The sequence below is a fragment of the Pseudorasbora parva genome, chromosome 7, assembly GCF_024679245.1.
Source record: "Pseudorasbora parva isolate DD20220531a chromosome 7, ASM2467924v1, whole genome shotgun sequence".
Classification (NCBI taxonomy): Eukaryota; Metazoa; Chordata; class Actinopteri; order Cypriniformes; family Gobionidae; genus Pseudorasbora; species Pseudorasbora parva.
In genome coordinates, this window is record NC_090178.1 from 43362635 (window position 1) to 43389637 (window position 27003).

Below are 27003 nucleotides of genomic sequence, written 5' to 3' on the forward strand. Positions count from 1 at the left end.
TTCTGTCTGAGCCTTGGATTCCCTTTTCCTGTCTGACCTCCTTGGAGTGTATGGGGTGTATTTGGACTGATTATACGTGCTTGACCCTTTGCCTGGTATGGACTTTGACCTTGGATAATACTTGTGTTAATAATGTGTTTGGATTCTCACTCCTTCTGCTGTATGCTGCCATTTCAACACCAAATCATTACACTGCCTTTCAAATTCAGTTGTTGAATGGATTTCTTAAAACTCCACATATCAGAAATACAATTCTTACTAGTAAAAACCTTTATTTTTGATATCAATAATCATGTGCCCAATACTTGATATCAATATTTTGATTGACAGTTAATATCTGAGATCATGAACGTGATTGTTACTAGTAAGAAAGACATTTTAGATTTGAAATTACTCTCCAAATTATTAATTTCAGAAATACATGTTCAGATATCAGAAATAACAAATGTAACATGTACAGACAGCAAACATTTCAACTAGGGAAAATTGACTGGACTAGACATGCATAGACATTGGATAATTCTTATAACTGACATTTCTCTGGGCCAATCGGAATCTTAGCTCACTTTGCGTCAGAATCTTGAAGCACACAGCGTCAACTGACTGAGCTCGTCGCCATTGAACGAGACACCTGGCAGCCTGGCTACCACGCGAGTCTGACGGATGGAAGGAAGCAAACTTAGTGTTCAATTTAAGCATGGCCGTAGATTACGGGGGGGACGTGTCCCCCGCACTTTTAATAAAGTGTATTTTCATCCCCCGCACTGGGTCTCCCCGATCCTAGTCGACCCGCTCCGAGTGGGATTCGATCCGGCGTTACCAGCTCGAGGGCGGGCAAGTTAACAGGGACGCTAAAGACAGCTTTCTCTACCTCGGTTGATTGCGCGCTTCTTGAGGTACGGGCAAGTGTATTTATACATAGAAACCAATGTGAATACATCAAGAATTAAATTCAGAGACAAAAAATAATCCATGCATGACCTGTCATTTTAGTCGTATCTAAATATGAGGAGGGCGCTCTCACAGAAAGTCCAAAAGCGGATTCGTAGAAACTTACGGTCACGCTGGAGCTGCAGCTGAAGGAAAACAATCGTTATGAGCCGAAATGTGACGACGATAATCAGACGATTGCGACAATATGCTTTATGTGTGTTTTTTCAAACCATCTTAATGTAGGCTATTTGTTGACAATAAAGTTGGCCTATATCATATGAATAATGCAGTGCTAACTGACAGCTTTTTAAATGTTTATCTTCTGCTCACCAAAGCTGCATTTATTTAATAAAAAATACAGTTAAAACAGTAATATTGTGAAATACCATTACACATGAAAACAGCCTTTTTTTCTGTGAATATAGTAAAGTGTAATTTATTCCTTTGATTAAAGCTGAATTTATCATCATTACTCCAGTCTTCAATGATCCTTCACTAATCACTCTCATATGAGGATTTTATAATCAAGAAACAATTTTGATTATTATCTGTGTTGAAAACAGTTGTGCTGCTTAAAAATGTTGTGGAAACCATGATTCATTTTATTTTTCAGGATTTTTTGATGAGAAAGTTCAATGGACAGCATTTATTAAATACATTATTATCTTTTGTAACATTACAAATATCACTTGTGATCAATTTAGTTTAGCCTATGTCTGATCAAAAAAAGTATTAATTTCTCTCTTTTTTAATTTTACCACAAAGGTTTGAATGGTATGGTGGTTTCCGCAAAATGAAGCAGCACCATGAGCATCAAAACTGTTTTCAACACTGATAATAATCATAAATGTTTGTTGAGCATCAAATCCTAATATGAGAATGATTAGTGACACTGAAGACTGGAGAAATGATGATAAAATCAGCTTTGATCACAGAAATAAATGACACTTAACTATATATTCACGTAGCGAACAGATGATGTACATCAGAATAATATTTCACTATTATTTCATATAGTGAATAATATATGAAATATATATGGGGGGGGGGGGGCAGTGTCTCCCCACCCCCCGGACACTGTCACCTTTTTTACTCTGAGGAGTTTGCAGGTCTGTTGATAAAAAAAATTATGAAAATTGTTTTCTGATATGTGGAATTTGAATTTTTACTAGTAATAAATCAATTGATATCAAGTATTGAATTTGAATGGCAGCCTATGGTGACATTTAACTAGTGAGAATACAATTATCAAGAATTTGTGTTTTTACTAGTGGAAAAGTAATTCCTGGGATCAAAAATATCCATTGTTAGTAGAAATCCAATTCCTGATATCAATAGTCAAATAGTGGAAATTGAATGGTTGATATCAAGAATTAATATTCTGGGAATGAATAAATGTCAAAACGGCTTGCCATATAACATGTATTCTTTTTTTTTAACTGAGCTCTAATATATTTGCATAATGGCGAAATTAGGTTTGATTCTTCAACAGGAACAAAAACTCTTTGACACGGGATCCTTGTGGACTATAGGATTAGAAACCGATGATTAAATTGATTGACAGTGGGCATGCTATTATACAGACACACTGATGTTGGTTCAGCTGCCTAAACAGACATATCATCAGCAAAAAAACACCAGCCTCACCAGGCAATGTAATTACTACACACAACAAACCCGTTTACACAAGGCCACTGATAGACATTTGACTCCCAAATATTTGTTGCTCTCTTTACAAACACTGACCAGACTGCACATGCTGCTGTTGAATCGTTTAGCTACTCGTTTTCAGTTCTTGGCTTGTCATTGACCGCCCCGGCATGAATGACAAACAAACCACCTCAGCATTACTTGGCAAAACCTCAACCGGTGGACATTTGACAGCTCCTCCACCTGGACTCGTCCGTCACCTGAGTTTGTTAAACCAGCTGTGAATCCACTGCATGATTATGACACAAATGATGTGCCAGGAATATAATTATGTAAATTCTCTTAGCAATAGTATAATTTTTGTATCTCTAAAGCAAATGAGGTGGTGCTTGTCTGTGCAAAACCCAGTGCCTCAATGGTAATGGTAAAGTTTCCAGGGCATCACTATGTTGCTGAGATGTTCTGAGTGGTTGTTGACATGTTGCTACGCAGTTGCTAGGTGGTTTCATGCTGTCTGAAACTTGTGGTCTCTATATATGACTCAGCTCCTTCTTTCAGTGGAAATCCGGGGGAAAATTTTTGTGTGCCTTTTTTTATTCTCTGCCACACAAAATCACGTGTGTAATTAATAAAGTTTTATAATAAATTAAAGTTTATTAAATTGATATCCTTGCCTAATAAAACAGCTAAAACCAGCCTAGGCTGGTTGGCTTGTTTTTAATCTGGATGTATCTGGTTTAAGCTGGTCTTTGGCCAAGCTGGTCTTTGGCCAAGCTGGTTTTTGGCTGGTCTCCCAACCAGCCTAGGAGACCAGTTTAAACCATACACTGTAAAAAAATATTGTTGTTTTTTTTTGGTTTAACTTAAAAAAGTAAGTAACCTGGTTGCCTTAATTTTGAGTTTATTGAAATTAAAAATTTGAGTTGATTCAATGAAGGAAATTAGTTTAATAAATAGAAACTCAAAATATTATTGTATCTGAACCACATAAAAATGTGATAAATCATGAAAATAGCACTATTTGGCATGTTTCACTGCGTCATTGGAAATAAAACACACACAATTACCCAATATGGTTACAAAATCTTTTAATAATATTTTAATAAAGGTTGTCGAATCTCAAAAAATGTTCATTGTATTAACTCAAAATTTTAAAATCAATGAACTCAAAATTTTAAGGCAACCAGGTAACTTTTTTTCTAAATAATTTTTTACAGTGTACACATCCAGATTAAAAGCCAGCTAAAACCAGCCAACCAATTTAGGCTTGATTTAGCTCAGGGTTTTTCAGCTTTTACAAATCAATACTTATTGTTCTGATCGATTTCATGTCCTGTGATTGTTTCTTAGTGAGAGGAGCACAGTTTAGATTCTTCTTCATCTATCTGATCAATTTTATAATTTCTCACAGTGCTCATCTTAATCTCGTCCAATTAGCCGGTGTAATTTAGAGGATGGCCAGTGTCAGAGCATTTGGCTTTGTTGAATGAATAATTTAGCATTTATTCGACCTTGTCTGACACATATCTGAGAGTGTCTAATGAGTCTAACGAGTGGCATTAGGCATCATTAGTGCTCTATGATCAGACTATAAGTAGTCTTTGGTGCTGTAAAATATACATTACAATGTTTTCCGAAAGACACAAGCATACAAAACATACTCTCCATTTAAAACTGCTGAAGAATGTTTTAATTATATTGTAGTAGCAGTGACAGTAGAGCAAGTGCTCTGAGATGAATGGGAATGTAAATGGATGGTTCTGTTAAGGTATTAAACACCCCTAGAGACCAACACACAGGCACATATCACTCACACACTCTGATGTCTGCGTGAGTTTCCAGCACTCAACAAAACCATGTTCCTCACAAAGTGCTTTAAATACTTCCTCGGGCTTCTGCTAGACACACACACACACACACACACACACACACACACACACACACACACACACACACACACACACACACACACACACACACACACAATTCAATGATAGGTTCAGCCGAGAATGGCCAGAGTGGAGTCACATGACCTGAGCAGCCAATGAGGGTTTAGCTGCCACGAGCGGGACAGGGCGTCTGACCCTCACAGGCGTGTCTGACTGCTGAAAAGGAATGCTTGCATTAACACAAGTTCTGAATCAACACGGCAAGAGCGTTAAACTGAACTTTATCTGACCATAGTCGTGGCATGTTAGCACTGCATTGATGCATTTTATTTCTAAACACACCTTTGTAAAAAGTAGTACACTTTTGTCTACTTTTAAAAGGAGAATTTATTACAGAAATAATACACTTTGAAAGTATATGCTTAGTTGTGAACTGAATGTAATGTTTTTGGACAATTACATGTTTTCTAATTCATATTAAATGTAATTAGCTGAACTTTAGAGGGCTTTTTTGACCCACTTAAAGACATACTTTACCCAAAAGGAGAATGTTGTCATCATTTACCCACCCCCAAGTTGTTCCAGAATTTATGAATTTCTTTCTTCTGCTGAACACAAAAGAAGATTGTTTGAAGAATGTCTGTAACCAAACAGTTTATGACTTATTCTTTCCCCCCCCCCCCCCCCCCCCCCCCCTCCCACTATGAAAGTCAAGGGCTTCTGTCAACAGTTTGGTTAACCATAATCTTAAAAATATCTTCTCTGATGTTCAGCAGAAGAAAAAAAATCATACCGGTTTGGAACAGCTTGAGAGTGAGTATAGGCCTAACTTATAACAACGTGTTTTTGGGGGGTGGACTATCCCTTTAAGTACATCTTTATATGTCATTTTATAATTACTTCTATTGTCTTTGAAATATGTGAATAAGTTAGCAGATTATTAACTTTAATTGTACTATTAAATAGCACACTACTACGGTAAAAATTATAATCATCTACATGTGCTTTGTATGTTATTATATATAATTACAAAGTGCTCTTTTAAAGTGTAAACAAATGTGTTAAACAGTCCTTAAAGGGGGGGGGGGGGTGAAATGCTGTTTCATGCATACTGAGCTTTTTACACTGTTAAACACTTGGATTCCCATCCTAAACATAGACAAAGTTTCAAAAACTAATGTTGGACGTTTGATGGAGTATTTCTGTGTCAAAAATACTCCTTCCGGTTTCTCACAAGTTTCGGAGAGTTTTTTTCGAGTATGGGTCTACTTGACGTTAATAGAACGGAAGGTCCTTGTATGGGCCGTACGGGCTCTTCTCCCGGTAGGGTGCGCGCGCGCGACCAGAGCGAGAGAGAGGAAATGCACGCCCATAAACACTCTCAGGTGCAGATCCAGTCATCCGTGAACACTTATGTCGCGTGCCGCACTCCACTTTATTCCTATGGGTGATTTCAATGCTTCAGCACAGCATTCCGGGAAGGCAGCGCTGCATTTGAACCGATTTGAACGCAGAAATGACGGGAAGCTTCACAACATCGCTTCAGTCGCGTCTCAAAGTGGATTTCCACGCCACTGCTGTCACAGGACTTTACCAAATAATACCAAAGAAGTGTGTTTTTGACGGAGCGGTCCCAGCGATAAAGGTTCGGTCCTGCTTTGGAAGCAGCCGGTGAGTAAAACTGTTGGCTATCGTCGCGTGAGTAAACATCAGTAAACGACACGATCGCGTGCTTCGTCATTCAAATGCGCTAACGGACTCTATTGCTGTTCTATGTATAACGTTACACTAGTCTGACGTGCAAAACCGTTTTGCTTGCTACTGCAGAGGTTTACAATACAATATAGTCGCATACAATAGTCCATAAACCGAATCATGTCCTCATAAACTGCGAGTAAAGACACACAAATGTTGACAGGCCACTAAATATAGTCCATACCACAGAGACGGACGTCCTGATGTTGCCGTTTCTCCTGTTCAATTTATTTCTGCCTCAGATTTGATTCTGGATCATTATCTATATTAGCTGAGCCATGAGTTTCTCCACGCTTGAGGACGTCACCGCTTTGTTCGCGATCGTCATTCTTTAGCTCCGCCCACTTGATACGCCTCCAGGTGCTCGGTTTTTTCCGAAAAGACTCGGTACAACCTATATTTCTTTTATAAATATAATAAAACTAAAGACTTTTCGGAGATATGAACGATTACTCTATAGGTACTCAAGATTGACATGAGATTGACTGAAACTGAGTGTTTCACCCCCCCCCCCCCCATTAAATTGTACTCTTTAAGTGCCCTCAAAGGGATAGTTCACCCAATAATGAACATTTGCTGTTAATTTTCTCACCCTCAGGTCATCCAAAATGTTTCTGTTGATGTTTTTTTCTTCTGTAGAAATATGAATACGATTTTTAGCTGAAAACGTGGTCCTTGGTGATTCAGTCAATATAAAAAGTTAATGGCTACCGTCACTTTGAGAGTAAAAAATACAAGCATATACAGACAAAACAAAATGAATACCCGCGACTCCTGACGATACATTGATGGACTGAAGTGATTACTCTGTGCAAGAAACTGAACATTATTTTACAGCATTACCTCTAATCCACAGCCTCTCCAAACGGTCCTGAACGCGATCATGGCAGTCTGAAGTATGAACTTCCTGTTGCATTATGGAGTAAGATGAGAGCTAACTCTGAGAGCTAACGCTGAAGCTGTGTTTGTTTACAGCGGAGAGGGAGGACGCGTGTTTGTATTGTTCATCAAAGTGGTACCTGTGCATATCCTGGATGCAGCAGCCTATAAATGAAATTAAGAATACGCTTGCTTGTGCAATCTTATTCAGGAAGATTGACTTTTCACAGATTTCAAACATTTGAGCTCCCTTGCATACGTCATAATGCGACAGGATGTTTGCCCTTCAGACTGCCATGAACCGCTCAGGACCGTTTGCAGGGGCCGTGGATTACAGGTAATAAGGATGATAAAATAAAGTGATCAGTTTCTTCAACCTCAATGTTTTGTCAGGAGCCAGGGTATTCATTTTGTTTTGCCTGTATTTATTTTTTGACTCTTAAATGTCTCGTTATATGTCGGATTATATGAATCACCATGGACTACAGTTTCAGCAAAAAAATATTACAGGCACAATTTGAAGTGAGGCACAATGAGTGAACAGAATTGCAGCGCTCTGTTCCTAAAGCCTAGATGAAGAGAGAGACTGAATGTGTCAAAATTCCCTGGTAAAAAATGTAGCGATGGCAGGTTTAGGGAAAATAGCGCAGTCAAAGTATCGATACAGCACTTAAAATGTACTCAAGTAAAAGTAAAAGTACACTGTTTTTAAACTACTTGAAAACTACAATTCCTGAGAAAAACTACTCAATTATAGTGACAAGAGTATTTGTCATTTGTTACTTTACACCACTGACTAATATCATTACAAACCAGTATGTTGTTGTTTTTTTGCTGTGGAACACAAAAGTGAGAAATTTGGAAGAATCTATGACCTCGCAGTAGGTTCATAATTCATATAGTGACTTACAGTATATTATCTCCAAAAGCAAATGTATTTAGAGTAGCCAACGTATGAAGGATGAGGAACACATACATTTAAGTTGTTAGTATTGAACATATTTCTCTCTGCTGCAGCTCTCAAATGAAACATGGCATCTTTAGGCTGTTTACATCTGGTGTTAGAATGTGTTTTGGTCAACCGGATCACGAGTGGATGACGCGAAATACAGGTGTAAACAGGTTCTAAAATGCTTTTGACTTTGTTCACTTTCGATCTCTTCCAGAGGTAGTAGATAACGCATTTGACTGGATTGCTTTCGCAGTGTAAACGCTCATGTGGTCGAATGTGTTCAAACAGCCACACAGACCGCCTGCCCTCTGCCTACTGACCTAATGTGTAAACGTTGTGGGAAACGCGCTAGCCAGACAGATTTAAACTTTGTCGACGGAAGACTGAAGTTTGGTTTGAAGATGAAAAACATCCCTGATTTCTAACACACACTCACAGCGTTCGGCTGGTCTTGCGTCTGTCAGAGCAGAAACAAAAGCTGCTGCTCTCCACATATTTTTCTGTCATGTCCAGGCGTGTTCATTTGTGCGAGCTTTTGTCCATTAGATCGAAAGATCTGAAAAAGCCCATACATTTACCCGCCCATAGACCCTCTCCTCGAAAGAAATCAGGACAAAAGTGGTTGAAAGTGAACAAATGAGATGAGTAAACGAGTATGTGTCTCCCTCGTCTACTTGTGATTTGATCAACCAAAACACATCTTAATACCAGGTGTAGACATGCAACTAGTTAAATGAGCAGTTGCTCTATTCTCGCCTAAACTCTGGGGATCCTTTTGTTTTTTTTGTTTTTTATTCAACACTAATTTTCTTAAAAGATCCTCATCACGTTTGTCTGAATTCTTTGACTTCATTCCTCATCTCCTGAGGGGTGGGGTGTTATTATTCTGTGATGGATTGTGTGAGCGGAGAATAACAATGAAGGCCACATCTGGTTGAGTTTGCCCTATCAGAGGGGTCAGCGAGAGGAAACACAGATCAGTAAAACACAGATCAGTGTCTTTATTAGCTCTAGTGTAAAGGGATCAGTCACATGTCGTTTACGGCTCTGGTGATTGGCTCAAAAAATAATGCTAAACCTCTTGGATTGATACCATTGGTTGTTGATTGGTTTTTGAAATGTGGGCGTGGCACTTAAAAATTAATCAGTGGTGGGATTTAAGCAAACTAAAAGAACATACTTGAGTGCGAACTTAGGTGTGTTATTTATTTATTTTTACCCATTTAAGTAAATCTTTATCCTCCGGTTTCACAGACAAGGCTTAACTGCATGTTTGGGCTGAAAGCAACTTGCGTTGACATATCTTAAAATATGTCAGTGCCATTGTTTTATTTTAAGATGCACATCATCAGTAATGTTTTTTTATAAGGTATGTTTATAAAAGCTACTTAAAGGGTTAGTTCACCCAAAAATGAAATTGATGTCATTAATGACTCACCCTAATTTCGTTCCACACCCGTAAGACCTCCGTTCATCTTCAGAACACAGTTTAAGATATTGTATATTTTAGTCCCAGAGCAAAATGCAGTCAATCAATCAATCAATCAACTTAATTTATATAGCGCTTTTACAATCACGATTGTGTCAAAGCAGCTTCACAGTGTCAAACAGGATAATATTGCGACAAAATTAGATTTGGCTGTACAGTCGTACTGGAGAAAACAGTGATGTTATCAGCTTATTTTAATTTATCATATAGCGACAATGTTGGCAGATCAGTATTATAGTTTATAGAATTAAATAAGACCTAATTCATACATTTTATTTGTATAATTAGTTGAATAACTTTAATCATATTTTTAGTGTCCCCAACTGAGCAAGCCAAGCCAAAGGCGACCAATGCCCACTGTACTGTCCATGTCCAGAAAGGGAATAAAAACATCATCACAGTAGTCCATATGTGACATCAGCTGGTTGATTAGAGTCTCTTGAAGCATCGAAAATACATTTTGGTCCAAAAATATCAAAAACTATGATTTTATTCAGCATTGTCTTCTCCTCAATGTGCCTCCAAAAATAATCAAGCGGTTATTGAATCAGTGAATCGATCAATGATTCGGGTTGCCAATGTCACGTGATTTCAGCAATTTGGCAGTTTGACGCGAACCGAACTGCTGAAATCACGTGACATTGGCAACCCGAATCAAGAGACTCTAATCAACCAACTGATGTCACATATGGACTACTTTGATGATGTTTTTATTCCCTTTCTGGACATGGACAGTAAAGTGGGCATTGACTGCATTTTGCTCTGGGACTAAAATATACAATATCTTAAACTGTGTTCTGAAGATGAACGGAGGTCTCGGGTGTGGAACAACATTAGGGTGAGTCATTAATGACATCAATTTCATTTTTGGGTGAACTAACCCTTTAAATACCCTTATTGAACTAAGGCCTAATCTTGTCTTAATCTAAGCCCTGTCTGTGAACCCTGGCCTATATGTAAATAAATGATGATGATAGATAAAATACTAATATCGTGTTGCCAAATGGCAAGCATTCATTGTAAACTAGAATATACTTCTGGTCTGGTCTGGTCTGGTTAAAACCTGTGGACCTCAAATTTCAGAAGTTGCTTAAAGCCAGTCGATGCTTTTCAGTTTATTTGTGCAATATGCATCCGATGGTCAGATTCACAGATCTCATCAATCTATTAAAAAAACAATCAGGAAGCAACCTATGTTTAATAATTCGCATTTCTGAGGAAGAACTCATTTATGTGGCTGTTGCCGAGATGTTTCCACATCTGACTACAAATGCACATTTCCCAATAATTTCTCTGCATCTTTTGATTGTGCAATCCTTTGCATAAACTGCTGCATTATTATGTAACAAAAATTTTGAACACTTTATGGTAACACTTTTTTTTTTTACAGTGTCCTTGTTACACATGTTACATGTACTTACCATAGTAATAACAGTAAATGATGGACAATTACATGCAACTAATCCAACCAAACCCTATACTAATCCTACCCTAGTCCTATAAGTACATGTTAATTATTATTACAGTCAGTACTTAAATATATATTACACTGTAAAAATGACACCTTCAAATAAAATGTAACCCAAAAAATGAACTAAGACGGCATATTTTCCATAAGTTTTGTGTTTTCAGGAGCAACAAATCCTCGCAGCTGTGTCTTTTACAATCCTCAGTGCTTCAGACCGTTGCATCAGTGACCACATCCTTCCACTCTGTGTTCTCCATCTTAGTTCTCCATTTCAGGCTTAAATCTTAACCCTTTAATATGAGTAATGCACAGAAGCATCATGTTCCTTCAAAAGCACAGGTGGATTTTAAATGTGACTTTGAAAATTAGTTTTAAATGAGTTTAAGATGTCAAATCTTTAGCAAGCACCGGTGATAATTAGAAGACCACTGGTCACCGCATCACACAAACCGCAGTTGCATCTGGGCAGATCACACACATCACATCTGCCTCCGTCTGATTTAAAATACCCCTTGCCTGTCATACAGCATACATGCTCTTACTCTCTATAATAAAAATAACCACTCTAACTCAACATTTAGCTTATTTAGATCAACTGTGGCTGGTTTTGAGGTTGCAACTTAACCAGTTACTCCACCCACTTATTTGGGTGATCTGTGTACAATTATCTATAGGAGCCAAACACATCTGTGGGCAGCTGTATGTTTAATATTGTGGTGTGACAGGCAGCGGGGCGAGGGACTGCGAGAGCGGGCCGGTGATTAACGTTCACGAGTGCCAGCTGCGTGGCACACCGGTCTCGTCTCGCGGCCATGTGACGGGAACATATAAGGAGGAGCAGGAGCTGCGGAAGACGAGAGAGGACCAGGCCTGGATTTTATGTTTAGTTTTGTTTATGTGTTTGTGGGCAGTCGTCCGTGAGGGGCTGCCCACGTTTTATTTATGTTGTGTGTTCGCGGGCAGTCGTCCGTGAGGGGCTGTCCGTGGTTTTACTTTCGTTTTGTTTATTTATTTTTAGTTAATAAATGTTTGAAACGTTTGCCGGTTCCCGCCTCCTTCCTTCCCATCTACGAACTGTATTACAAATATGTTTTAAAACAGCATCAGAAGTAATGTCATATGTCACTGTTTAACATGGCCCAGTACCCATGTACCCATATCAAATTTTATAACACAGTTGTGTTTGCTAAGGCAACACTATATTTTTGTTCATACTGAGGGTTAGAGGTTTAGAAAAAACAACGTTCAATGTGTGTGTGTCATCCTGCGGTGCTTGTGCTCCAGCCATAAATGATAAAAAGTGATTTTTTTATGCTCCATTTTCACTTGCTGTAGCAAAAAATGGCTGAAAAATGTCCCTCAGAGAGACCTGAGGCATGTCTAGAGAAACAGTTATCAACCTTTTTTGACTCCAAGGCCCGCTTTGTCCGAGACAATTAGATGGATGGATAATTGGTTGGATGGACAGACAGATACACCCGCACATCTTTCTCACCATCTTTGTGTTCTGCAGTATGTTACAGTGGTTGAGTGAAGTGTTCTGGCAGGAGCGTCTGTGGTTCCCTGAGGGTTTGGGATGGGCTGACCTGGAGGACCGTGATGGGCGGGTCTACGCGAAGGCTCGGGATTTGTGGGTGGCATTGCCAATTGCCATCCTGTTTATGACTATTCGACCGGTCTTTGAGAGGTGGGTCCAAAGCTATATCTCTACACCCATCTTTCTTTTCCTCTATTTAACTCTATGCCCTACACGCCTGAGAGTTTTTCAGTTTTTCACTTTGATATTTGACACGCTTTGTCTCTTTCTTTCTCTGCCACTGTCTGACTTGTTTATAAATAGGTCTTCAGTTCTATTTGTGTCGCCATGCTTTTTCTTTTATGTCTTGCGTCGCTCCCTTCGTTTTACTCTCCCATTCCTGTCTCTCTTATCCTAAGCTGTCTTTGCCATCATCTCATTGCTTTCTCATAATTCTTGTAATTCTTTTTTTTTTTAGGAATAAGATGCTGAATTAGGATCAATGCACTAAAATACACAGAAATACGTAATCTGTGAAGCAGCTCACTCAAATTTGAAACGTAGCCAAAATCAGAAGTCACTATGTATTAATCAAATGAAGGTCAAATTGACCAATTCATTTCAAAAGAGCAATGTCATTTAAAATACATAGTCAACCAGCCCCCACAGCCCCCCCCCCCTCCAAAAAAAAAGAAAGAAGAAGAAGTCAAGTCAACTTTATTTATATAGCACTTTTTAAAATGCTGATTATTCAAAGCAGCTTCACATTGTTAATAGGAAAATAATTAGGGCTGGGATAAACGATTATTTTTTAAACGATTAATCTAGCGATTATTTTTTCGATGCATCGATTAATCTAACGATTAATTTTTCCTGACCGATTCGGTTACGATTCGATTCGATTACCGATTATCTACCCATTTTATTGCCTAATAGCAATTTATACATGTTGATTTAATTATCTGAATGAAAAAACTAATTCCTTAACATTGCAATATATGTTTATTGCTCTTAAAATTCCAAAGTAAGACTATACAAGAGCAATGCATTCAATAAAACCTTGAAAACATAAAGTAGGCTACACACACACACACACACACACACACACACACACACACACACACACACATAAATAAGTATTAACCTACAACAAAGAAACATATTATACGATTGTTCTATGTATGCAACTCAGCCTACAGGCTATGCCCATCGATTAAATATCAACAAGTTGGTTAATCAAATCCGGGGACACACTGCAAGCGTGAGCGTCTCGGCTGCGTGGCGTGTCCGTTTTTGTTTCGGTTCCCATGTTAACAGGTTGGAGTTTGCACACTGACTGTGACGCGCGGAAAACGCGTGCATGCTAGAAATAGAAGAGCGCCTATTTTTCACGTTTGTTGGGAGCGTCTCCAGGCAAAATAGAATAGGAAAAGATGTTTATATATCATTTTGACACGAATACATATTATTAAATTACATTTTCATGTTTGAAAGTCTGTAGGTTTACATAAATGCAGATATAGGCCTAATTGTAATAATAAAAAACGTCAATTATCGATTTTGAAATATTGCAACTGTCAATACAGAACGAAATATTATGTAGCCTATTTTGCCGTCAATATATGTGGCTACTCCCGACGTTTTCTTTCAACCTTCTTCAACAGAAACGCCACGCGCATCCGCGGCATGACAGTGAAAAAAGTTACATGTAGAGTGCATTACGGGCACCAATATTCCGTTTAAAACCGGAATAGTCCTGGGATGAAACTGCTCACTTAGAGGATGGATACCCTCGGTCACATCAGCGCGATTAGACATTGAACATTTTAAATTTAAAACAGCTTATTATGTAGGTAACGGAGCCAATGTGTCCGATGCTTTCACTCGATGCACACGTTTGTTTTTGTGATTAAAATACATCAAATATTACCAAAACATCTGTCTTCCTGTGTGCAGAAATTTGTTTATGTAGCCGTGACAACAAAACGCGTGCGCGCATGCCTGTGATGCTCCGTGCGCACCGCGCGCCAACCACATAGACTGTGGCCAACCCGCAAGCCTTGCACTTCTGAAAGTCTGAGGAGCCACTCGTGTTGCTACCATAGATATACATAATAAATAATATACTTAATTACATAATATACTTTATTATGTACATCTATGGTTGCTACTACTCTCCGGCGCCGCCATCTTTATTTTGAGTCTGACGAATCAACGCGCATATTTTGCGTCGACGTATTTTTTGCGTCGACGTCATCGATGACGTCGACGCGTTGTCCCAGCCCTAAAAATAATACAACAGAATTTGATTCGGCTGTACAGCCACTCTGGTGAAAACGCTGATGTCATACAGCTTAGTTCAATTATCATATAGCGACAATGTAGGCAGATCAGTTATTTAGTTAATATAGTTAATTTAGTTTAGTAATTGCATTTATTTGGATATTTAGTTGAAATTGTGATGTCCTCAACTAAGCAAGCCAAGACAAAGGTGAAAAGACAGGAGCAACAAAAAACAATGTTCCATAGACTATAAATATGGATAATAAAGTGATTTATACACAGATACTACACTGCCATTCAATGGTTTAGAGTGGGTATGATATTTTGTTTAATGTTTTTGTTTTTGTTCACCAAGGCTGCATTCATTTGATGAAAATACGGCAAAATTAGTAATATTGTAAAAAAGAAAATATTACAATTTAATTGGTAAAAATGGTGGTCTCCTGGAGAGATATGTGGAGGAATTTTTGGAGTAGATACATGCTCAAAGCATGTTTTATGGAAGGGCTGGATAACCATATGTATGTCTTCTTCCGTGGCCGGGAAGCACATCAGTAACTCAGTACATAAATTATGTTCTCTGGCTGGATGGTTCTGATTTTGTTGTGTTGGAAATGGATGAGTAATATGCTCAAGACTATCTAGCTCCTTTCCCGGTTGCAATTATCTTCTCTAGTCCTTCCCAGGCCCTCACTCAAATCCTCCATGGACCTAGAGCCTGAGCCTGCAAACAACAGAAAGCCAGAGCCCACCACAGACCACAGGCCTGAGTCCACCACAAAGCCCATGCCAGAGCTGATGCCTGAGCCCATCTTCATTCCGGAGCCTGAGTCCTCCACAAAGCCCATGCCAGAGCTGATGCCTGAGCCCATCTTCATCCTAGAGCCTGAGTCCACCACAAAGCCCATGCCAGAGCTGATGCCTGAGCCCATCTTCATTCCGGAGCCTGAGTCCTCCACAAAGCCCATGCCAGAGCTGATGCCTGAGCCCATCTTCATCCTAGAGCCTGAGTCCTCCACAAAGCCCATGCCAGAGCTGATGCCTGAGCCCATCTTCATTCCGGAGCCTGAGTCCTCCACAAAGTCCATGCCAGAGCTGATGCCTGAGCCCATCTTCATTCCGGAGCCTGAGTCCTCCACAAAGCCCATGCCAGAGCTGATGCCTGAGCCCATCTTCATCCCAGAGCCTGAGTCCTCCACAAAGTCCATGCCAGAGCTGATGCCTGAGCCCATCTTCATCCCAGAGCCTGAGTCCTCCACAAAGTCCATGCCAGAGCAGATGCCTGAGCCCATCTTCATCCCAGAGCCTGAGTCCTCCACAAAGCCCATGCCAGAGCTGATGCCTGAGCCCATCTTCATCCCAGAGCCTGAGTCCTCCACAAAGTCCATGCCAGAGCTGATGCCTGAGCCCATCTTCATCCCAGAGCCTGAGTCCTCCACAAAGTCCATGCCAGAGCAGATGCCTGAGCCCATCTTCATCCCAGAGCCTGAGTCCTCCACAAAGTCCATGCCAGAGCTGATGCCTGAGCCCATCTTCATCCCAGAGCCTGAGTCCTCCACAAAGTCTGACCAGGTGCATGAGCCGGCATCAAAGTCCATCCCAGAGGGTGTAAGTGGAGCCCCACCTATATTCCCGCTCTGCATAACTTCCAAACAATTGTGTGAGGAATTGGAGGTTTATTCCTGGGTCTCCCATCCACCCTGATGTTCTTCAGTTCTTTCGACCCCCCTCTGCTAGTTCCCTTCAGTCCCTCTGCTCCTCTTTTATTTGCTCCGCTTATCCACATCGGGTATTCCTTGGCATGTGGATCTCATGTCTCTGCCATAAGCCACCAATCCCGTCACTCCAACTTGGCCCATCGACGAGTCTGCTCCACCTTAGCCTTAAGGCACTCCCTTGTCACTCCAGCTCCGCCTTGGTCAGTTGTCGCTTTGCCTTTGCTGTGAAGTTCTGGGCCTTCGGCTGCACCTCGTTCTTCCACCCCTTCAGTTTTGTCAGGTTTCGCCTTGGTTCATAGTCCCACCGGCTCCCCCTTGAACTCCAGGACCTATTGTGTCACCCAGTCTCTGTGCCTCCTTAGGTCCACCTGGGTCTCCGCTCCTGGCTCCACTGCTAGTGGTCAGATTTCAGGCTCCACCCTGGCTCCTACCAACTTTGCTTCTGCAGTGGGCCTTCATCCCGGCTATTCTATAATTTCCCTCCTGGCTCCTCCCTCCATCATCTCCTCCGTGGTGGGTCCTTCTGGTCACACCTCTCTCCAGCTCCACATCTTCCTCCAGAGCCCCCATCCTCCCTCCTTTGTTGGACTGTTGTTTTGATGAATAGAAAGTTCAAATCAGATATTATCAATTTAATGCATCCTTCCAGAATAAAATTTGTTAATTTCTTTTTTTTTTAAATCTTCCTGTATGTTCAGATATGTTGCTACACCACTTGCCTCTCTCCTTGGTGTTAAGGAAACGGTCAGAAGGCGAGTTACACACAACCAAACACTGGAGTCCTACTATTGCAAAACAACTAAAACCCCCCCACAGGTGCGTACACTGCTAACTGCACTTAGAAATGAATCACAAAATTGCCCCACACTAATGCTAATTTTTGTTTTTACTACCCAGAGTTCAGTAGAGAAACTGTGCAAGCACACGGGATGGACAGAGCGACAGGTCCAGCGCTGGTTCAGGCGGCGCAGGAATCAGGACAGACCCAACCTTCTCAAGAAGTTTTGTGAGGCCAGGTAAAAACATGCCAACACCCTGTTCTTCACATACACTTTCTATAGTCTTCTTACCATGGACCATTTCCAATGAGATGAGCTATAGCTGCTAATGTGCAAAATTAAAGGAAGGTTTATTAAAAGGGGTTTCTGTTAGTGAAATGCCCATGTAAAAGCTTAAGTCAGTTCTGAATAAAAGGCAACACTCTTCTGTAGAGTTCCCACTGGTGTTTGGCACTTTTTCAATTATTCATATGTTTAGTAAAACTTTTAAAGGCTATTTTGCATGCAGTGGTTTTCAGTCCTGCTCCCGGAGGCCCAAAGCACTGTACATTTTTCTGACACACCCAGTTCAGGTTTAAAAGACTAATGCATTGAACTCTATAGCAAGAAACAGTGCATTCAGGATGAGCATAGTAACCAAGGAGGTTATCTATGCGCAGCATTCACATTCATCTCAATAGTGTGGGAACACCTTAGATAATGTTACAGATCAAGTAGTGGAGAAAAAAATCTTGTGATGCACTAAAATGTTTTTATTTTTTTTATTTTTTACAGAAACATGAAATTAACGTTTTCATTTAATTGAAGCCAAAACCCATTTATTTAATATTCAAGTAATTAATCACAACACTTTTAAAGTGACCCTATTATGGTTTTCGAATATTGCCTTCCATGCAGTGTGTAATATATCTGTTTGTGTAAAATGTAAAATGCAAAGTCTGCAAAGTTTTAAAGATCAAAGTTCACGGGAAAAAAAGAGTTACTGTTTCCTAAAAATAAGAACCTATTTTGAACTGCTGAAACAAAAAACAAACAAAAAAAGCTGTAAATGTCATAATTTCAGTGAACGATTTCGGCCCTCCAAAACTGAAGAAATAATGATTTCAGTGCTTCATATATAATGAAATATTGTGCTTATATGTTACTTGAAGAAAATGTATACACAGCTTTTCTTTTAAAGTTCTTTTGACCATAAATGGAAAAAAGACCCCACAATGGTGTAGTCACAGCATTTACCAGCAGCGAATAACTGAACCGCACTAACTAACTAAACCTTGACCCTTTTGTTCTTTTGTAGCTGGAGATTTGCCTTTTATCTTCTCGCTTTTATTGGCGGACTTGTTGCACTAATAGATGTAAGTCATTTGCCGTTTCAGCCTGTTTTAACCCTCTGATTTTATTTCCTTTGCTGATTTATCACATTACACAATCCTTTCTCTCTGTCTCTCTAGAAACCCTGGTTGTATGATCTACAGGAGATGTGGAAAGGGTTCCCCACTCTGGTGAGTTTTCTCCTTTAAAAAGATGACACACTAAAGACAGACATTATTTAGAGCTGCTCATTTTCTAAAGGGCACCTTGTCATTTTCTAGCAAATAGAATACAATGTACAACAATTGGAAACAAACTTGGAGCACATACTGCAAATTTGGTGAATAATTTAGTGAATAAGAACCAATCATTTACATAGTCAACTAACTTTGAATAGGGGCTTTTTGATCTTTTTTTGCACCAATAGAGTTCAAAATAAAGAGAAAAACCCTTGTGAAAAACAAGTTCACTTTAGCAGTTTTAAGGAAAAGTACTTATTGTGGAAATAATATATGTGAACTGAATGTAATTTAGTACACTTAAATTGAATTACATTGAATAGCACACAGCAGTTAAAATTATAAAGTACTTTACATGTGCTTTTGTATGTTAGTCAACACATCCAAATAAGTGTACATCTTTAAAGCATGACAAAATATTATTAAAACATGTTTAAAATGTACTTTAAAATAAATCTTTTAATTTGGAAAGATTATTGCATTATTGCAATTTTAAAAATGCATTTAAGTGTCATGTAAGTGTAACCACCCACTTCTACTCAAGTTATATGACTTGCATCTGAATGTGCAGCAAAGTAATAACAAAAAAAAGTATATTCATAAGCAATTAGATAAGGATAATTTTCACATTATTTGTAAAGCTTGTCATCAAATGACAGATTGCTGAAAGTTCTGAGCCAGTGTACCGTTCCTCTCTCATTCAGACGCTCCTGCCGTCTCAGTACTGGTACTACATGCTGGAGCTGGGTTTCTACACCTCGCTTCTTTTCAGTGTGGCGTCTGATGTCAAACGCAAAGTAAGTCTGCCATCAGTCATACCGTGGTCATATCACACTGCAAACCTCATCTTTGCATGTCAATGAATCGTTTTATTCAAACACCTAGTTGATGTGAAGTTTATTTTTTGAGCAGCACATTATTCAAAGCAGCATTTGTGGGAATCACTCCTGGCTGTTTTGTTTTTGCGGCGGGGTTGATGACGTTTAGAATCTGTTTTTATGTGCTACTTTTAATTAAACAAAATTTGCTGCAAAATGTTTTTTATTCTTCTGCAACACTCTGAAATCAGAATAATGAAAACATTTATACACATTAACATTTAATTAATCTGAATTTGTGGAAGTAAATTTATAACGCTAAGTAAAATTAACCGAAAATTGCCTTTTGAATATGATAGTGGTATTTTAAAAACAAGCTAAATATTTTTAAATGAACTTTGGATTGTGAATATTGTTGATTTTTTAAAAAATTATATTGTGTTAAAATTTTTCCATCTTAATATTTACAGATTAAAAATACAACCATGTTGAATGAAAATATGAGGCATTATTTTATTATTATCATACTTCCATATGGCAGTTAAAAACTGTGATGTGGATTTATAGACCACCGCCTTCATTTATACTGTCAAGTCACCTTTATTTACACAGCGCTTTATACAATACAGATTGTTTTAAGGCAGCTTAATAGTACTAAACAGGACAATTGTTTGTGTTCAGCTGAAGTCAGATCAATGTTGATTCAGTTCCATTGTAAAGATCATCAATTATTAATTTAGTTAATTTCAATCTATAAAGCACTTTTGCAAAAAATGGTGTCATTGTCCCGCTCAGTTCAGTTCACATACATCAGTACAGTCAGATCAATAATATTGCTGAATATTTAGTGTCCCGAACTAAGCAAGCCAGAGGCGACAGTGTCATTGAACCCAAGCTCCATCAGGTGACAGAATAGAAAAAAAAACCTTGGGATAAACCAGGCTCAGTCAGGGGGAGCAGTTCTCTTCTGGCCAACGAATGAACACAGGTGTCATTATGATTTAGGCTGCATTCAAATATTTATCTAGTTCCTTTTGCTTAAAGATTGATTCATTACACCGGTACGGAGCCTAAGCTGTCCTTAGCTGTGCGACTCTGTCTGGTTTTTGTGGTCTCTGCTGAGGATTTGTGCCGTCGACTGTCATGTCGACGAGACCTTTACAGAGGATTGTCTAGACTCTAGAGATTTGTCTCTGCTGACATTTAGGGCTATGTTTTGATTGTGTCAATGTGCAGGTCCATCATCTGATCTGGATATAGACCGGATCCAGTTGACTTTGGGAACCTCAGGATAAGGATGAAACCGACAGACTAATATTGGCATAGATCCCATTTTTCTTAAAATATAACAAGTACATTGGGTGTTACAGAATGTGTTCCTGGTTCCGTTGTAATTTGTGATGTGTTATGTGAATGCCAGGTTAAAGAGATGTGACTTCAGAATTAAACTGTCAGTCTGCTTCCTGAACAAGGCTAGGAAGGCAATTCCAGTGTTTCGGTGCTAAATAGGAAAAAGATCAACCGGCTGCAGTTGATTTTGATATTCTGGCCAGAATTTTGAGATTGCAATAGACATGAAGTACTATAATGCATTAAGAGCTCGCTCAAGTACTTATGTGCTAAACCATTTATGGCTATGACCTCTATGGTTTCACAGACAAGGCTTAAAGGGTTAGTTCATCCAAAAATGAAATTGATGTCATTAATGACTCACCCTAATGTCGTTCCACACCCGTAAGACATCCGTTCATCTTCAGACACAGTTTAAGATATTTTATATTTTAGTCTCAGAGCGTATGCAGTCTATGCACACTATCGCCATTGTCGATCATTGTCGACATTTGCGATCCGAATCATTGATCGATTCACTGATTTATGGCTGTTTGAATCTTTATTTGAGGTTTGAAAACAAACGCGGAGGAGAAGACTGATGCTAAATAAAATCATAGTTTTTGTTATTTTTGGACCAAAATGTATTTCCGATGCTTCAAGAGATTCTACTTAACCAACTGATGTCTCATATGGACTACTTTGATGATGTTTTTATTCCCTTTCTGGACATGGACAGTATAGTGGGCATAGACTGCATATGCTTTGGGACTAAAATATAAAATATCTTAAACTGTGTTCTGAAGGTGAACGGAGGTCTTACGGGTGTGGAACGACATTAGGGTATAATGACATCAATTTCCTTTTTGGGTGAACTAACCCTTTAAGTGATAGCAAAGAATGAATGTAATTGTTCCTTAGGGGTCAATAGCATGATGTCTGATGCGATAGTGCTGTAGACGGTAATCATTTTCTCTCTAATAGTATCAATCCTGCAAGTAAAGAAATTCATGAACTCATTACTTCTGTGCTGTTTGGAAACTTCAGAAGTTGAAGCTTTATTTCTCGTTAATTTAATCGTTAATTGGTTCTCTTCTAAGAGAGTGGAAAAGTAAGCAGATCTAGCAGTTTTTGAGGCCTTTCTGAATGCAATAACACTTTCCTTCCACGAAATGCAAAATACCTCTATTTTTGTTTTCTTCCAGCTTGCGCTCCGGGCTGCTCTGTGGAGGGCTTGAGTGTTGCTCATTATACCATGGCGTCGGACTATATTCCTTAATCTTTATTAGGCACAAAAAAAGCAAAAACGTCTAAAGTGATGGAAAACAGAGTCAATAGTTTATGGTGCAACTTTGAGTTATTTCAAATAATGTATGGTAAAATTCACACAAGGAGGGGGGAAAAGGGTCACTATCAGGGACGTGCACAGGGGGGTTGCTCAGGTTGCCCGGGCAACTGCCCATATGCCCTTCTCGACTCACGTTGCCCTTCCGAGGTGGAAAAAAATAAATAAAAAAATTCGTACAATGGATGCAGAATTTCACGTAGGCCAAGATACAAAAAAAAAATCGCAAAGCCTCGTTCACTTCCATATTCGGGTACCCGTCCGAAAGTGAAAGTCAAGCAATTGCTTGGGGCACCGAGCTGGCCTGGGGCCTCAAGACAGCGACAGGTTAAGAATAAAATGCAACGACAAACTGCTTGAGCGCCCCTTTGATAGTCAATGCAGTAAAGTGCAATGACACTGTTATCGGAATCCCCCTCAAGGGGGCCCTCTCAGTCGTCGCTGACAACAGCCACCCAACCACGCAATCTCTGCTGCCGGCAAAATACAAAACCTCCTCGGCGATCATGAAGCGGAATTATGCTTTAGGAAGCCAGAAAAGAAAAAAGATACAAAACAAGATAGTGGTAAGTGATAAATTACATTATATAAAATAGCTTTATTTGTACAAAAATTGTGTAATTTTGCAGCAGGTAGGCTAGCAAAAATATGTTTATGTTAGCTAACGTTACCTGCCTGGCAAATGCTGCTTGTAACGAACAGTTAGTGCAACTTTGTTTTCGAACGGACGGAATGTGGTTACTTACTGTAATATGTTTTTTTAACGGGATAAGGAAGACGCAGATCTGTTCCAGAATAACTGTTTATCGTATTTAATGACATAAAATTGCTATAGCTTTGTAATAGGTTTTGATGAAAGTGGAATAGCATGCTATACTAACTATTTTTATGCTATGCATAAATAACCTGGAATAGTTAATATAGCATTAACTATTATTATAAACATTATTTAACCAGAAAGAGGCAGAGGAACATGATTTTTTTCATAGCTTATCTTAATGTGCTAGTGTCGGGATATATGGTAGTAACAGTTTATGCAAATATGATATTATTTTTATAAGTTACCAATGGATCTTGAACAGTTACTTTATTCGGTGTGGCAATTTTTACACTGTTGCATTTTGAAGTACAGTATCAGGACAACCCACATGTTTTACTGTTACTGTTTATTAACTATTTAACAGGTATTATAGTCATCTGTTGCAACTTCATAATAACCATCCAGATAATGTTTATAGACATTTTACAAACCAACTAGTAACTGTCACGGTTGGTAAATCCGCTGTCTCATTCTAGTCTTGTGTGTGTGTGTGTATGTGGTGCAGGTGTATGTTGTGTGGGTGTGTCTCGTTACGTTGTTTGTTCTTAGGGGCGTGGTCACTAGTTAGCCTGATCAGCGGATTTACCAACCGTGACAGTAACCCTTAACAAAGTGTTAGGAATATTTGGTCTGTCTATCTATGTAATGTTTATAGATGTTTTAAAAATGGTTTCTTAAAGTTTTACAAACATTTTTTAATCATTACCCGTTTATCTGTAGAAAGTTAGCCATGTCCATTTTGCTTGGGGCCCCCAAAATCCTTCTAACCGCCTTGGCTGAGCCTGCATGAGCGGCACTAGAAGGAGATTGTTCGGGTGAGACTTAACGTTGTCGGAAAGGTATAACAAATGGACGATCATAAACTGTTGATGGCAGTTAAATTAATATTGTCTTTTTTTATTAGACTATTGATATTGACTGGTTTGAGTTCTTTATTGGTATAGGCAAGGGAAATGGCCTCAAACGCACCAAAATGCAGGAAATCACATCTACGAAATAAAAAAAATTCTTGGGGGAGAAACCCCCAGACCCCCCTGCAAAAAAATAGCCCCACCTATAATATTTTTCCTGAGCAGAACATAAATACCACTAGGGGGCATTGAAATAATAATGATAATGGCAATAACAATAATATGTAATTGGACAGATCATGGGGGGTGGGGGGTTCGGTTGGGGGTGGGGGTGTTCCCTTTTTTAGGTCAGAGCAACTGCCCCTCAAAAATCCTGTGCACGTCCCTGGTCACTATAAATCTACATTTTAAAAGATATCTTGGCTAACATTACAACTGGACCTCATGGGAGAGGAAAACAATTATAAACAAATGGAATGACTGTGTTTAAACACATTAAATGTATTAGCTGTGTTATATGAGTGAGTCAGCACTGAAAAAAAAGCATTTGGATTTAATCTTGTTCATCAGTTCCACATAACTCAATTAAGTTAAACAAACATAATTTGTTCACATAATTTCAAAATCATGAAATGAAGGTATTTTAAGTATCCCAGTTAAGTAGTCTATAAATTAGTTAAATATGGTTCCCTACTGAGATTAATTAAATTTCTTATATTTTTGGCATCACAAGACAAAATTATAAGACTGTACTAACTAGCTTCCAAATGATTAGCTATAGCACAAATTAGCATGTTAAATGCTAAGTATGAAATGCTCTGGACAAAGCGATAATAACATGTTCTGTGTCTCAGCCCACAGCCTAAACAAATAAGTAGGGATGCACCGAATCCAGGATTCGGGTTCGGATTCGGCCGAATATTGGGCTTTTTGACTGGGTTCGGTTTGTGCCGAACCTTAGAATTTTTTTCCACCGAACCGAACCCGCTTGCACTACGCGATACTGGTCGATGATGCCGCGGTTGATTATGGCAACGTGTTTACTAGGTGGACCGTTCGAATGCAGTAGACTGTGAGAGAGTGAAAATGGAACTTGTGAACAGAAAATGTGTTGTTTAGCAGTACTTTCAGTCACAAGAAGGCAATTCAAGTCGAGCAAAATGTTCAATTTGCAATGCCGATGTGTCTCGTGGTGGCAAGAACCCTAAACAGTAGCCGCTGGATGTCCGGTTCGCGAACGAATCGTTCTTTTTAACCGGATCTTTTTAGTGATCCGGTCGAACCAGGTCACCAAATCGGACTGAATCGTTCTAAATGATTCGCGTCTCAAATCAGCGCTGATCTCACAAGTTACTATAGTTACTCACTTTCTGACATGAGTGACAGTCCCTAGACTAGAAATAAACTAATATCTTGAAGTATATATGTTGTAACTCCAACAGTTCACTGAACTGAGACATGTTTTGCTGTGAGAACCGCAGTATGTTCATCCGCCGGGATGATAGAAATGACGTCATTACGTAAGGACGTAAAAGAACTGGTGATCCGGTTTTTTAACCGGTTCATTGAAACGAACTGTCCGAAAGAACCATTTCGCGGAAAAGAACCGAACTTCCCATCCGAGAGAATAAGAGTTGTGCATGAAGGAATCTACAGACAGCAATACAGCACAGTCATCCTGGCATAATGTTGCCCTTTTTTAAATTAAAATTAAATAAAAAATACACTGCTGTGGACGTTGTTTATGACAAATGTGTTTACTTTGATAATGGACTGAGGATGGGAGTTAGATTCGGTATTCGGTTTCGGATTCGGCAGAATATTAACCATTGGATTCGGTATTTGGCCGAATCTCAAAAATCTGGATTCGGTGCATCCCTACAAATGCTCCACTCTTCTCCACAATAATACCCAGTGTGATTTAAAATTGTTTAATAATTTCAACATAATTGAACATTAAACATTATCAAATACTTTCAAGTCTCCCCCTTTGCTCATCTTGCTCAAAGACACATAAAATACATTTTTTTAAAATTACTCCCTCTCTTAATACTGCCTTCACTTGCTATGGGAAATGTCATAATTCCCACTTCAGAAGTCTTGATTACGAGCTTGTTGCGTTCAAGTGCTTTTGTTGTTGGAATGAACAGGAATCATGGAGGACATGTTTATTCTGCTTATTTATTGGGAAAATCTTATTAAACCAAGATTATATGATGTATAAACATCCACAATGCTAGTCCGCTTTCTGACGATTCTGTAATTTCGGTCAAATGCAGGCTATTTTTTTGGGCTGTGTATAAAACATAAAATACTGTTCAAATGATATGTAAATATGACCTACATTAATGAAAAGACAAGACAATCTGGCTGTTTTGGGCATAAAACCAAATAAATCGTACCCGACACCGCAGTAGTTCTTCTTTTTTTTGTGAGGAATCATGTTTGAATTCCTTTTTATTGCATTGTTTTCTTCATAGTTATGAATCACAACAGAATGGGAGGCGTTGTATAAACATCTCATAATGGTATAATGATATTAGCGTTATCTTACACTCTCTTCCAGGACTTCAAAGAGCAGGTCATCCATCATGTGGCAACCATCATGCTGATCAGCTTCTCCTGGTGTGTTAACTACATCAGAGCGGGAACACTCATCATGTTCATGCACGATTCAGCTGACTATCTACTAGAGGTGAGAAGAACAACCAGAGGCACAATGGGATGTCTGTGTGATGTTATCAAGAGTGTGGACTAGTTTAGATGTAGTGTATATTAGTAGTTAAAGATCTAAAGATTAATTTCGCAAATCAGTGTATTAGTATGATTTCTGAAGGATCATGTGACACTGAAGACTGGCGTAATGATGCTGGAAATTCGGCTTTGCATCACAGGAATAAATTACACTTTACAATATACAGTATTTAATTAGGAAATAGCTATTTTAAATCATAATAATAATTCTCAATATTACTGTTT

At 38.9% G+C, this 27003-nt stretch overlaps 1 protein-coding gene across 1 annotated transcript in view; it reads left to right on the top strand.

Moving 5' to 3' along the window:
- The window catches only part of cers2b (ceramide synthase 2b), a 54804-nt gene that overhangs the window by 19319 nt on the left and 8482 nt on the right, over nt 1-27003 (top strand). Inside the window, exons 2-8 of the mRNA XM_067449266.1 lie at nt 12529-12702; nt 17231-17348; nt 17430-17548; nt 18609-18666; nt 18763-18813; nt 19566-19658; nt 26591-26719. Coding sequence (XP_067305367.1) covers nt 12530-12702; nt 17231-17348; nt 17430-17548; nt 18609-18666; nt 18763-18813; nt 19566-19658; nt 26591-26719 — 741 coding nt within the window. The 5' untranslated portion in view covers nt 12529. The remainder of the gene's footprint in view (nt 1-12528; nt 12703-17230; nt 17349-17429; nt 17549-18608; nt 18667-18762; nt 18814-19565; nt 19659-26590; nt 26720-27003) is intronic.